Source organism: Mus caroli, unplaced genomic scaffold (genome assembly GCF_978045245.1).
Source record: "Mus caroli unplaced genomic scaffold, Mus_caroli_1 scaffold_11, whole genome shotgun sequence".
NCBI lineage: Eukaryota > Metazoa > Chordata > Mammalia > Rodentia > Muridae > Mus > Mus caroli.
In genome coordinates, this window is record NW_028227266.1 from 81,647,910 (window position 1) to 81,661,226 (window position 13,317).

The 13,317-nt window shown below is 34.6% G+C and overlaps 1 protein-coding gene across 5 annotated transcripts in view; it reads right to left on the bottom strand.

Moving 5' to 3' along the window:
* Window positions 1-13,317, bottom strand: part of Phip (PHIP subunit of CUL4-Ring ligase complex) — a 117,910-nt gene that overhangs the window by 50,212 nt on the left and 54,381 nt on the right. For all 5 annotated transcript variants that reach the window (XM_029481607.2, XM_029481609.2, XM_021173412.3 and 2 more), the window contains 2 exons: window positions 5,854-5,982; window positions 4,283-4,508 (listed from right to left, as the gene is read on the bottom strand). In XM_029481607.2, the coding sequence (XP_029337467.1) occupies window positions 4,283-4,508; window positions 5,854-5,982 (355 nt within the window). The remainder of the gene's footprint in view (window positions 1-4,282; window positions 4,509-5,853; window positions 5,983-13,317) is intronic.

Genomic DNA, 13,317 nt, shown 5'->3' on the forward strand with positions numbered 1-13,317 from the left:
ATGGCAGAGAAACACCTGAAAAAATGTTCAACATCCTTAATCATCAGGGAAATGCAAATCAAAACAACCCTGAGATTCCACCTCACACCAGTCAGAATGGCTAAGATCAAAAATTCAGGTGACAGCAGATGCTGGCGAGGATGTGGAGAAAGAGGAACACTCCTCCATTGTTGGTGGGATTGCAAGCTTGTACAACCACTCTGGAAATCAGTCTGGCGGTTCCTCAGAAAATTGGACATAGTACTACCGGAGGATCCAGCAATACCTCTCCTGGGCATATATCCAGAAGATGTCCCAACCGGTAAAAAGGACACATGCTCCACTATGTTCATAGCAGCCCTATTTATAATAGCCAGAAGCTGGAAAGAACCCAGATGTCCCTCAACAGAGGAATGGATACAGAAATTATGGTACATTTACACAATGGAGTACTACTCAGCTATTAAAAAGAATGAATTTATGAAATTCCTAACCAAATGGATGGACCTGGAGGGCATCATCTTGAGTGAAGTAACACAATCACAAAAGAACTCACACAATATGTATTCATTGATAAGTGGATATTAGCCCAAAACTTAGGATACCCAAGATATAAGATACAATTTGATAAACGCATGAAACTCAAGAAGAATGAAGAACAAAGTGTGGACACTGTGCACCTTCTTAGAATTGGGAACAAAACACCCAGGGAAGGAGTTACAGAGACAAAGTTCGTAGCTGTGATGAAAGGATGGACCATTTAGAGACTGCCGTATCCAGGGATCCATCCCATAATCAGCTTCTAAACGCTGACACCATTGCATACACTAGCAAGATTTTGCTGAAAGGACCCAAATATAGCTGTCTCTTGTGAGACGATGCAGGGGCCTAGCAAACACAGGAGTGGATGTTCACAGTCAGCTATTGGATGTATCACAGGGCTCCCAATGGAGAAGCTAGAGAAAGTACCCAAGGAGCTAAAGGGATCTGCAACCCTATTGTTGGAACAACATGATGTACTAACCAGAACCCCGGAGCTCTTGTCTCTAGCTGCATATGTATCGAAAGATGGCCTAGTTGGCCATCAATGGAAAGAGAGGCCCATTGGACTTGCAAACTTTATATGCCCCAATATAGGGGAATGCCAGGGCCAAAAGAATGGGAATGGGTGGGTAGGGAAGTGGGGGGCGCTATGGGGGACTTTTGGGATAGCATTGGAAATGTAATTGAGGAAAATATGTAATAAAAATATTAAAAATCAAAAAAAAAAACTAAGCTCAGTAAGTATTTTCTCCAACATACTTTCTGTTTTATTTCCTAAATCTAGCATAAATGCAAGCAGATAATGTTCAATCTCGGGGCTGGAGAGAGAGCTCAGTGGCTTAAGGCTTGTGCTAGTCTTGCGAGGATTCTAGTTCAATTCCCAGCATCCACAGTAGGCAACTCACAACTACCTTTGTTAACTCCAGCTCCTTGGGGATTGTACACAGGCAATCACAAACACCAGTCCACTCTCCTTCATAAAGATAACTAAAAATAAAATCAATCTTTTTATGAAACTATTTCCATGAAAGTAACAAATGGAATAATTAACATTAGGTGTATATGTATGTAAGTAAAAGTCTGATCAGTTCAGAATTATAGGGTAAACATGAATTATAAAGAGAATACTCCAAGAATATTCTGAAATGAAATAGTAATAAAGAAAAAGTCAGGCTGTAGTAACACACACCTTTAGCCCCAGCACTCAGAAGGCAGAGGCAGGTGGATCTCTGTGGGTTCAAGGCCAGTCTGGTCTACAGGGCTATGCAGAGAAACTCTGTTTCAAACCTCTCCTCCCAGAAAAAAGAAAGTCTTTAAAAAAATACCATTATATGAGTTATTTTTTACATAAAACTGTAGTTAAAAGGGTAAGTAACATGACTAGGTCACAAAACTAAAATGTAGAGACAGACAGAGCTAAAGTCAAATGTCAACAACAATTTCCTGACTCATTGCGAGATCATATTTCACTAATGACTAATAATTTGTTTTACCTTAAGTTTACAATTAAAGAAGTATATTTAGGTATCAATGTAAGAAAACTCCACTTAAACCAACTTATTATTAAAATAGCTACATTTAGTTTTACCTTAGCTTTACTATATTTAGCAAATAAGTTTTCATAAATCTAAATTTACAAACAGATAGTTTGCAATGATGCCAATGTCTTTTAGGTTTTGTTCCATTTGGTACTTTTGGAGAAGGTTCTCTGATGAACCACAGTTAGTAACTGCTATCTAGCTCAGCCTCATGATCTGAAAGCTCAGTCTGGATTTGTATCGTGGAACCTTGCTGGCAGACCTAGATGAGTAACAGTGGCTAACGGTAATAATGGCCACCTTTGAGTACAACCGGCTATTTCTGCTTCTTTCTGAGCCACAGGAACACGTGCAACCCACATGCCGCTGCTCCACTCACTATGCTATCATGGATGCGACCCTCAGAAGTTAGAAGCCTTAAGGTAATTATTTCCTGTTTAAGTTGCTACTGCTGGGTATTTTTCAGGGAGAATAAAGGTATCTAGCACTAACTCTAAAATCAGGAACAAAGTCAGAAATATAGTAAATATCTCTAATTAATTATATTATACAACTATAAAATTTATGTTTCATAAATGTTTAGTATGCAATGACTAAATATGTATGAAAGCTTCTTAAAAGCTATAAAATGGAAGAAAAGTAACAACTAACAACTACAGTAACACTGAATAAAAAAAGTCTTTTCCTTAATTTTCTGTGCCTAAAACCCCTGGTAAGGAAACTACCTGGGAAAAATCTGATCTTGCCAATTGTACTCCAAGAGAACAACTTAAATTTTAATCCCATGAATGGTACTTCTCTAAAAGTAAAAGTTCTAGAATTTGAATATATGACTACTTGTCAGCTGGTACTATTCTTAACTCCTGTGACTATGCTAAGCAATATTAGCTTTACATAATAGATTATACTATATGTGGTAGTGGAAACTATTCTCCTTATCATCCATGCATGCTGGACATGTCTAATTTAAGGACCAGCACTTTTTATCTATATGTCTATATGTATTCCAATTTTACACCCAATTGTATAACATGCTATAACACGACATGTGATTCTTCGGTTTCATAGGACCCTAAACTCACTGTTCACTCAGCACACAATCTATTCAGACGTTCTGCCTATTACACAAGTGTAGAGCTATTAAAAAGTGTATACAAGTTGTACAACTGGTATATAGTATCTTCACAAGTATTTTTTACTCTAAAATACCATCCCTAATGACAAAACTAGTTTAATCTTTACAGGTTTATTATTATCTTCAATATAAGTCAGTCTGCGCTATATTTTTTGAATATGATAAGAAGAGTCTGCACGCCTTGTCCACATTTTAACAATCATTCAATAATCAACTTGACTTCAATATTCCATGACTTCATGGAAACAGCTCACTATTTATATTTACTCCTATCTTACAAAAATCTTTAAAAGTTGATTGCTTCTAGCCAGAAGTGCTACCACATGCTTTAATCCTAGCCTTCAGGAGGCAGAAGCAGAGAGATCTCCGTGATTTGAGAGCAGTTTGGACTATCATATTGAGTTCCAGGCCAGGTGGCCCTATGTAATAAGATCTTGTCTCAAATTTAAAAAGTGAAAGTTGATCTTTTCTGAAAATACAGTCCAGCATGAAGTCAATCTAGCTTAGGCATATTTATTTATTTATTTATTTATTTATTTATTTATTTATTATATGTAAGTTCACCGTAGCTGTCTTCAGACACTCCAGGAGAGGGAGTCAGATCTCGTTATGGATGGTTGTGAGCCACCATGTGGTTGCTGGGATTTGAACTCCGGACCTTCGGAAGAGCAGTCGGGTGCTCTTACCCACTGAGCCATCTCACCAGCCCAGCTTAGGCATTTTTTACTATTATTAATTTTACTAACATCAATCACAATCACAACTATATATTTGTTTATAATTGTTAATTTATCTTTGTAACTAAGTTTTTGAGAGCATAGACCAAATTTCCTACTGAATTGGCTTAACAGATCAGAGGGTTTTTAATAAATGTTGCTAAATGAATAAATGAAGTAAAAAGGTAATCTTATTAATTCCTTGAGGTTAGACATTGGTAAGAACCAAAATCATTGATTCAAATTTTCAATGTTTTAATTATATTGCAATTCATATTTATTTATTGGAAAACTTTCCATCTGCTCAAAACAAAGATTACCCAAGTTTTCAATCTGTGAGAGACCTGACTCCTGTGAAACCCGAGGCATACCTGAAGAAGTTACTCCCATCTGAGGAATGAGCTGCTCCTCCCTGCAGTTTTCACGACCAGGAACCAATCGCTGGTACCTTGATGGATGAGGATTTCCATCAACATCAACCAGAAAAGGGGGAGGCATGAGATGAGGTGCCTGCTGCGTCTGCTCATCTAACACAAAATTGTTCGCATCACGGATAAGAGGCCGATAATCACTATGAAAAAACATCTGATCTGCTATCTGTAAAAAGAAAGGTCCATAAAATACTGGAAAAATAAAATTTATCATGAAGAAATTGCTTAAATTAAAAAAAAAAAAAAAAAAAGCCAAACACTGTGCCACAAGTTATGGTACAGTTACTTAAAGAACTGTATGAAACTAGGATTTAGTTTGAACATGTATTATGTGTTTAATTTCCAGAATTAAAAGGATTCAAGGTACCAAAAAGATCTTCATTAATTTTAAACACATCACTTCATTGCTTATCAAATTAAAACGTACTGCCTTTGTTTTCTCTGTAAACAAGTGTAACAAGCCATATGCATTTTTTAAAAGTTTCAATGTAAATGTTAAGTAAAACTACATCTAGGCATAAGACATCCAAAGGTACTCTTACTTTCAGATAATACACTCTATTTTAAATGATTAGGGTTGTTGTATTTGAGAGGGATTGAATATAGAATCCCAAGCATTCCAAACATGTGATATAATATTGAGCTATACTCAAGATTTATAAAATATTAATTATAGAATATTAATATAAAAGCAGTCTCTAGAGCATTTGTGATAATGTAAAATTATTATGAAATAATTGAACCCTTATATAACTTAAAATCTTCGTTGATTAATTTTCAATACATTAAAATATGAATTAATTATTCATCCTACTACAGAGAAAACATTTAAATATTTTAAAAACAAGTCCTAAAGAATCTTTAATAACAAAAATTTTAGCAGGTCACACATTTCAAGAACCACATGAAAAAATAAGGCTATTTTATCCTACATAAGTGTATATTACCTGTGTAAATATAGCATTTCACGTAAGTTGAAACATCCTTTTATGGGTATTAACTTCTATTCAAGGTAATTTATCACAAGTTACAAACGCAAATCTAGATTGTTCTAACGGGATATGTAAAAAGTTGCTCCTTTTGAACTAATTACAATTTAATTATAGTAAAGACTTTATATATGTTTTTCTTATACTGCTTTCTAAAAACAAGTCTCCTGAGTGTTTTAAGATAGGACTCCTTGAGCTGATATTAAAAATAATTTTTAATAATGTATAGGGGTGTGTGTGTGTGTGTCTGCATAAGGGTATGTACATATGAGTGCACATGCTTATCAAATCCCCTGGAGCAGTAATTATAGTTTTGGCCTGCCTGCCTGCCTGCCATGAGTGCTGAAAACCAAACTCTGGTCCTCTCAAAGAATAGCAAGTGCTCTTAGCGACTGAGCATCTCTCTCTCCAGCCCCAAGTTTTCTACTTTTAACAATAGGCATACTCACCCACTCCAAAGGTAAAACATATAATCCCAGACACCCATGTATTTAAGAAACAGGAAAATATGCCATACACTACCTTGTCATATTTGCTACTGGACCCAAAACCAAAAATTAAAAGATGTCCATGAGAGTCTGTACATGCAAAGTGCTGACCATCAGGGGAGCATTTGCAGTCAAACACTGCACCATGTCCTTGTCCTTCAATCTGAAACACATTTAACCAAAAATCAGGAAACTGCCATTAAAATATAAAGAGGCGGTACTACCGTTACTAGAATTCTATAATGGAAAGATTTAAAAGTATGCAAACATCCTGATAGAGGGAAGATTAAGTATAATAAGCAGAGTACAGGAAAATTTGTGCAAATTCATGAAAAATGCCAAATTAACAACATTAAAAAACCAAGAACCCAGTCACAGACCAGACACAACTCAGAAAATAAAAATACACAGATTTCTCCTCCCACCCCGAGAATCTGCCCAGATTAAAACATAACTGAACCATACATTCCATCTATTTCCATTCATTGCTGCCCTTTCTGTAAAGGCTAAGAACATAGAGCAAAGGTAGCATTTTTTTTTTTCTTTTTCTTTTTTTGGTAACACTCAGAAGTTGTAGCAAGAGATCACTCCTTACAAGACACTAAATTTTATTCTTTTTGGTTTAGAAAAAAAAAATTCCCTGGTGGTCTGAATCATCTTCTAATGGTGAATTTTAAAGGTTAAAGAAAAGGGTTTTTTTACCTGATAATTGTTTTCTGTTTTCCAGTTCCATTAATCCAGAACGAATGGGTTTCTCCCTGCAACCTGTCAATCAAACAGAGGTGGCCAATCACCACTCTGATTTTTTTGCTCTCAGTGCTTCTTCAGACTATGTTCCAGTTGAAAACTTCTTTAGCAGTATTCTGAAAGAGGTAAAAACTCTACCCTATCTAAAGCATATCTAGGGACTGATTTTCAGAAACATCTAAAATAGGGAGTTGACTCCCAAACAATAATAACTAAGGATGATTTTCAACAACTGTGATTGGATTTCTGGATTAGCAGAATCGGAACACACACATTATCAGGTAAGAAATACCTCCTTTCTGTTCCGGTATCCACTGATCTAGAACAAACTGAACTTAATTGGTTACATTCTAGGAAATGCTTGGAAAGAAAGAAGTAACTTTTGAGTATTAAAAATTTGGCAGAAGGCAGATGTTCATGAAACATAGGAATTAAAATGCAGAAGTCACACTAATCTCTCAAGAAAAATAAGTACTTCAGTCAAAAGAGAAACACCAATCTAAATTCCGACACATAGGATGACCTCGAAAAGACAACTAACCTTGCCTTTGGATCACTGAAGTTAAAAAAATATATTTGTACAATACTTAATGATATCCCGATGCTGATTTAACAGAGAAGAAAGCAGCTTTCCTCAAAATTATTAAAGAAAACAAGGAAGCTTTTCTAATAATTTACCAGATAAGATAAATGATTCATTAATGAGCTACGATAATTTCTTGGGCATAAAGGAACTTGAAAGTAAGACAGCAGAGGAAAGGACCACTTTAAAACAGCTCAAAAATCAAAGGTCAGAACTACGTTCTCCCGATGTAGTTGAAGACATAAGCCAAATAGCATAGGCCAGAACTAAAAGACTCTAAGTACAAATGTCACGATTCACATTTTAAATGTTCAGTACTTTTATAAGAAAATAAATGCTACACAAAACTACAAAAAAAAAAATTCTCTCTAAAAGAGTTTTACATCAAAACTTTAGGAAATTGTCTGGGCCAGGAATAAGATGTTTTAGTCCTCAGTTCACTCAAAATTTTCATGAAAAAAAAAAAAAAAAAGGACAAAGACTTTATAACTGCTTCTAGAACTACACTTTTCTGTGAGTCAACTGAGGGAGGATGTGAACATAGTCACACTCAGCGATGACAAAGGAAAGCTGACAGTGCTCCTGAGCATGGCATCCTCTCCCTTAGAAATCTCGCACTGCATTTAATTTGGGGAAAGGAGTGTGGTTGGGATATTCAAGTTCTCATGCATGATATCTATCAGTGTATTCATATACAGTTAGATTTCCAAAAGAATTTTGTTGTTGAAATGAACTTAAAAACCTCTAAAACAACAATCATGCATTATCTCTGTGTCCTACATAAGCCATGGAGACCAGGCACGTGGCACAGTGGTTACTGCACAGTTAGGCCTGTACAGCCTAACATGAGAAGCTGTGATACGAACTGGGTTAGAGACCCACAGATGTTAGAGATGAGAAAGCAGTACTATTTGCCAAAGGGAGCTATGAACAGGGAGTTTGCACCAGCTCCAGAGGGAGAAGTGTATTACAGTCAGCAAAGCCGAAAGAACAGAACCATCTAAGCCCTTTGACATGGGAGACATGGAGCTATAAAATTTGGCATGAGAGACATGGAGCTATAAAATTTGGCATTTGCCCTGCTTGGTTTGGTTCCTAATTTGATCCAGTATTTCCTCACTATGCCCTGATTCCTTCTTTTGGGATGGTAATGTATATTTTGTATTATTTTAGTTAAAAATATACAATTTGCTTTTTTATTTTACATTGCATCTTGAGTATCATGAGCCTTTGGGCTTTTAAATAGCCTGGAAAACGGAAGACACTGGGATTCTCAAGTTGGACAAAATTCATTTTGTATTATGATGTGGAAACAAGCCTATAGTGGTCAGAAAGTGGAATGAGGTAACCTGAATCAGAATGAAACCCACAGGCTCATATTAGAATATGAGGGGTTTCCAAAGCCAATGCTACTCCAGATAGTGTCCTGTCTCCCTCTGCCTTGTGCTTGTGGATCCTATGTAAGCTTTCACCTTCTGTTCTATCTTTTGGAAGTTGCCTAGCTCATGGTCTTTAATCACAGCAAAAAAAAAAAAAAAAAAAAAAAAAAGCAACTAAGAGACTGACTACCCTAGTTGCTTCTATTTTATAATGTATATTATGACTGACAAACTCAACCAGAAAAAAAGTTATTTTCTCTGAAAAGAATTCTCTTTTAAACCAGTCAAGGGATTTATAACTTTAAATATACGTATGTAATTAGGAAGCAATGAATCTTACTTACAAGGGAAACAAAACACTATATTTGTATAAAAATATATGTATATAAAAATATTTAAGGTCTACATGTTCTACCTAAAAAAATAAGTCAACATAAAATTTAATAATGCATGATTTATTTATTTAATGTTATAATAAAATAGTCACACAAAACAAAGTAATAATGACAAAATTTTAAAATAAGTAAGAATTCTTCTAGAATAACTGCTCCTCTAGTCTGCTATTATACATTTTTGGGACATATATAAAGACTATTTAACAAAACCCATTCACACTAAACAACAGTAAAGAACAGATAAGATAATTCATGAAATAATATTAGCCAAGAATGGCAAAAATTTCAAAGAGTCAATAAAAAAGGTAATATTTTAGCAATTACCATATTCTGCTTTTTTAAGCCAGAAGATAAAGCTATTATAACAGTATCTCTTATTGGAAAATTCTATGGGACTAAGTCCTGGAAGTGTTTTTAGGAAATGAGTGTCAAACTCTTGTTAGAAGAGGTAATGACAAGTAAATAACTATCTTGTGGCCGTGAAAACGTGAAGAGCACTGAAACAGCCATTTAGAACCCTACTCAGATCTAACATCATGATGTGCCTCAAGAGTTATTCAGAATCCTAGATAAATGTGGATTTGATGTATATCAAAAGAACCAAAATGGAGCCTAAAACTGTAACATCTAATTATGTCAATTGGCTAGACTGACTGGTATGGAAAATAGGCCCTTGTAGAAGACCTCAAGAGAAACACAAAGATGAAGGATAGGAAGGAAATTATGCAGAATCACCGTGTTAAAAAGGTATGTCAATTCTATATCCAAGGCTACTTTGTTTTTCCCATCTTTAAATTTTTCTTATTCTTTACCTATTCCACTAAGTTGGAAGGGACCACTGAGCTATAAAACACTCCAAATGAATCAAAGAGCAGGAGGTATGTGTACTTAGGAAAGCCTCCTCGGTGCATAAAGCAACACTAGGAAAAGTTAGAAAAGGATGCACACGACATGGCTGAGATGAATCAACAGGAGAAGAGGCTCCATGTCAAACCAGATGACCAGATCAATCCCTGAGATCAGCATTGTGGAAGATAAAGAATCAACTTCACAAAGCTACACTTACACACCTACACTGCACCCCACTCCACACACACACACACACACACACATGTTCTCCACAGTAAAGACCAGTTTTTAAAAAATTATCCAATATACTGAACATACAATACCTTCCGATCATTCCTATAGTTTAAACAAAGATAATCTGTTAACATTCTCCATATTCTAGCCACCTAGTAACCTTCAAAGTATGTTAAAAGGTTGTCACTGATTTTAATATTAAAATGTCCTTAATTTATACTAAGATCACTACACATGAACAAGAGATAGCAATTGAAAAGAAATTCTACATTTAAGACAACACTGCAATGCCTGCTATGGGATAAAGTAGTAAGTCAAGCTACTACCTAAAATAGAAATTATATTAAGAATGATTGTTAAAGAATCAGCTTTATCAAAATAAAAATATTATAAAAGTAAATTAAGTCAGCTTCAAATATACTGGAATTCTGTGGGAACTTATTCTCCTCCCAACTCTCTGAAAATGAAATAGTGGCTGTCAAAAACACCACAGGGATTTTTGATTTCTTTTCTTTTCCACTCTCCCAAACAGAGTTTCTGAAAGTTTACTTCTAAACTCTCTATACTACCTTCTACCTAAATGAAGAAACAATTCCAGATGGCACAACTATAGCCTTTCTGTTCTGAACTTCTAGAGCCTCAAAGTCAATATCTCCAAATGCTGGCTGGACATTTCCATAGCAAGAAGTCTACCACAAGAAATAAACATGAACTTAAAAAAAGCCAATGTTCTCTTTACCCTCGTGAACTTCAATTAATAATGCCACTATTGTCTGAGTAACTCAGCCTGAACATCTGAATACATGTGCTGACACTTTACTCCCTTGCACTCAAGCCCTCTATCAGACAGGAAACAAGGGTTACACATACGTTTTCTCATTCATAAATTCCCCACTCCTTACTCTGAAATATGACCTCTAAGCAACAAAACTGTTATTGCCTTGGCTGTTAGGCTGCAGTTAAGAAAACCACCACAATATTTCACAATGTCCATTCACAAGATTACCTGACACTACTGTGAATCTCCCTCAGCTTGTGTTTTTGCCTCACTATATATTACAATCTGTTAAAAACTTCCTACACTATTTTATCAATATTTATTTTGTTCACATTGTTCCTCTTAATATATGATTCTTTCTAATTAGCTCTATTTAGCTTTTCACATAGAATTTCAATATAATTTTTAAAAATAAGAAAAAAACCTGGATCATCCAGCCTGAACTGACAACTGTGTATTCAGACATAGTAACTTTGTTCTAATTTGTCATGCTTCTATTTGATATCAATATTTGTGATTTCAAGCATGTTTTAGTTCTCCAAGTTAACTGCTAAGTTGCTAAAGACATCCATTTCTTCTCATTTTTGGATGATGATGTTTTATAATCACAAAATAAACAACCAAGTATTTGGTAATCATACTGCCTTCAATTTCATTGTTATATCCTATACATAAATTATATACTTTTACTTATAAATTATCAAATTTCAAATGCCTGGAAGTAATGGTTAACTGATTGTCAAAAATAAAAATACTGTGTAAGCTGCTCAACAGTATTTATGCCAACAAATGAAAGAGATGAAAGAAAATCTAAAGAACTTGGGAAACTTGAAAATACCAATAGTTACACACACTAAGAAAAGTAAAGAAAACTCTTCGTTCAGACACTGAAACAAAGACTATAAGCATTCAGGATTATTTTAAACAAAGAGATTATAGATATGAGATACTATCTTATTAGACATTAAGAAGAAATACAGAATGAAGAATGTTGTGAGCAAACTTAAAATCCCAATTCCCAAGTGGTAGCATGGTAAACTATAGCTATTTTCAGTCTTTCTCTTTCCTAAATACATACAATTACCTAAAACAAGGTCACACTGAGAACATACTAATGTCAGAAGTATGCATTGACAAAAATTCTGAGTGGTTTATTGACAGCCTCTACTCATTTGAAATGTTGCAAGGAGAAATACATTGTTCTGGATTAGTGGACACTGGAACATTTTTAAAAGCCTCTTAAGTAAAGAAATGTTAAGAGAACAATTATAAAAAAAATAAAGAAAACATTTATTAAATAAAAGCTCTTATTTGGAATTTACCCATCAAACAACAAAAGCAATGCAGATTATCAAACTCAGTAAAAAACAAAAAACAATTGCTAATGAGACATATTGTATTTTTTTCCAATTAAAAGCAAAACCAGGTAAGAAGCAACAAACTACAGCATTGAGTATCCTGACAAAAAATAAAAAAATATGAAGTAAAGAACAGTGAGAACTACAAAGGTATGAACAGCAAAAGAGATAAAGCAAAAGCAGCAAAGATACAAGGAAATCTAACACAGGGCCTGCAGACACCACTGTGAACACTGTTAGGTCAGTACTTACTGTATGTACTACATATATATACATACATACATACATATATATATATATGTGTATATGTATGTATGTATATGTATATGTGTGTATGTATGTATGTATATGTATACACACACATCCTATATTTTTAATATATACTAGTACTAAGAAACATGGAAGTAAAGAAATTTTAATCTTGAAAATTAAAATCCATTTATAAATTTGTTAATTCTAATTATAATCTATGGTAATTTAATGGTGGAAAAGGGGGACCAAAAGGGTGATTTAAACAAACACCTAAAACTTTAAGAGAACTTCAAACCTACTTTATTTTTTCTAGGACTGGGAATGACATGGCATAAATTTTAATACGCAAAGCATATAGCACATATTTTCTATTTCTATAAACAATCTAAATGCTTTCAGCACTTAACTGGCATTTATACACTGTAGTTTCATAAAATATTCACTACAATAAAGCTACAATGATGCTTTCTTCATGCCAATGTCAAAGAAAGTCAGTAGGCTTGCTAAACTACACACACTGTGTGCTTCATAAACTAACCAAATACACAGCACTTTTGCTGGTTACTGAGGTTATGCAAGGACTATTTAACTTGAAACCTTAAGTACTCACATGGTTTTAAAACTTACTAGACAAGAATAAAGTACAAGGCCTAGAAACTCAATATTCTTTTAAAGAACAATGTCTTCCTGTGTTAATAATTCTCTACAGTGATCTCTTTAGCTTCATTCTTCCCTAGAAGAGGAAGAGACAGAGGAATGGGAGAGAGCAGTGAGGGGAGGAGAGGAATCGAGGTTCCCCAATGCAATGAGACAACAGTGAAGGAGCTACGACCAGCATGTTAGCCCTTTCCAGGCACATCATTTGCTATAATCTTGTACATCTCATAATTAACAGAAACACACTCAGAGCCCGACTCCTAAAT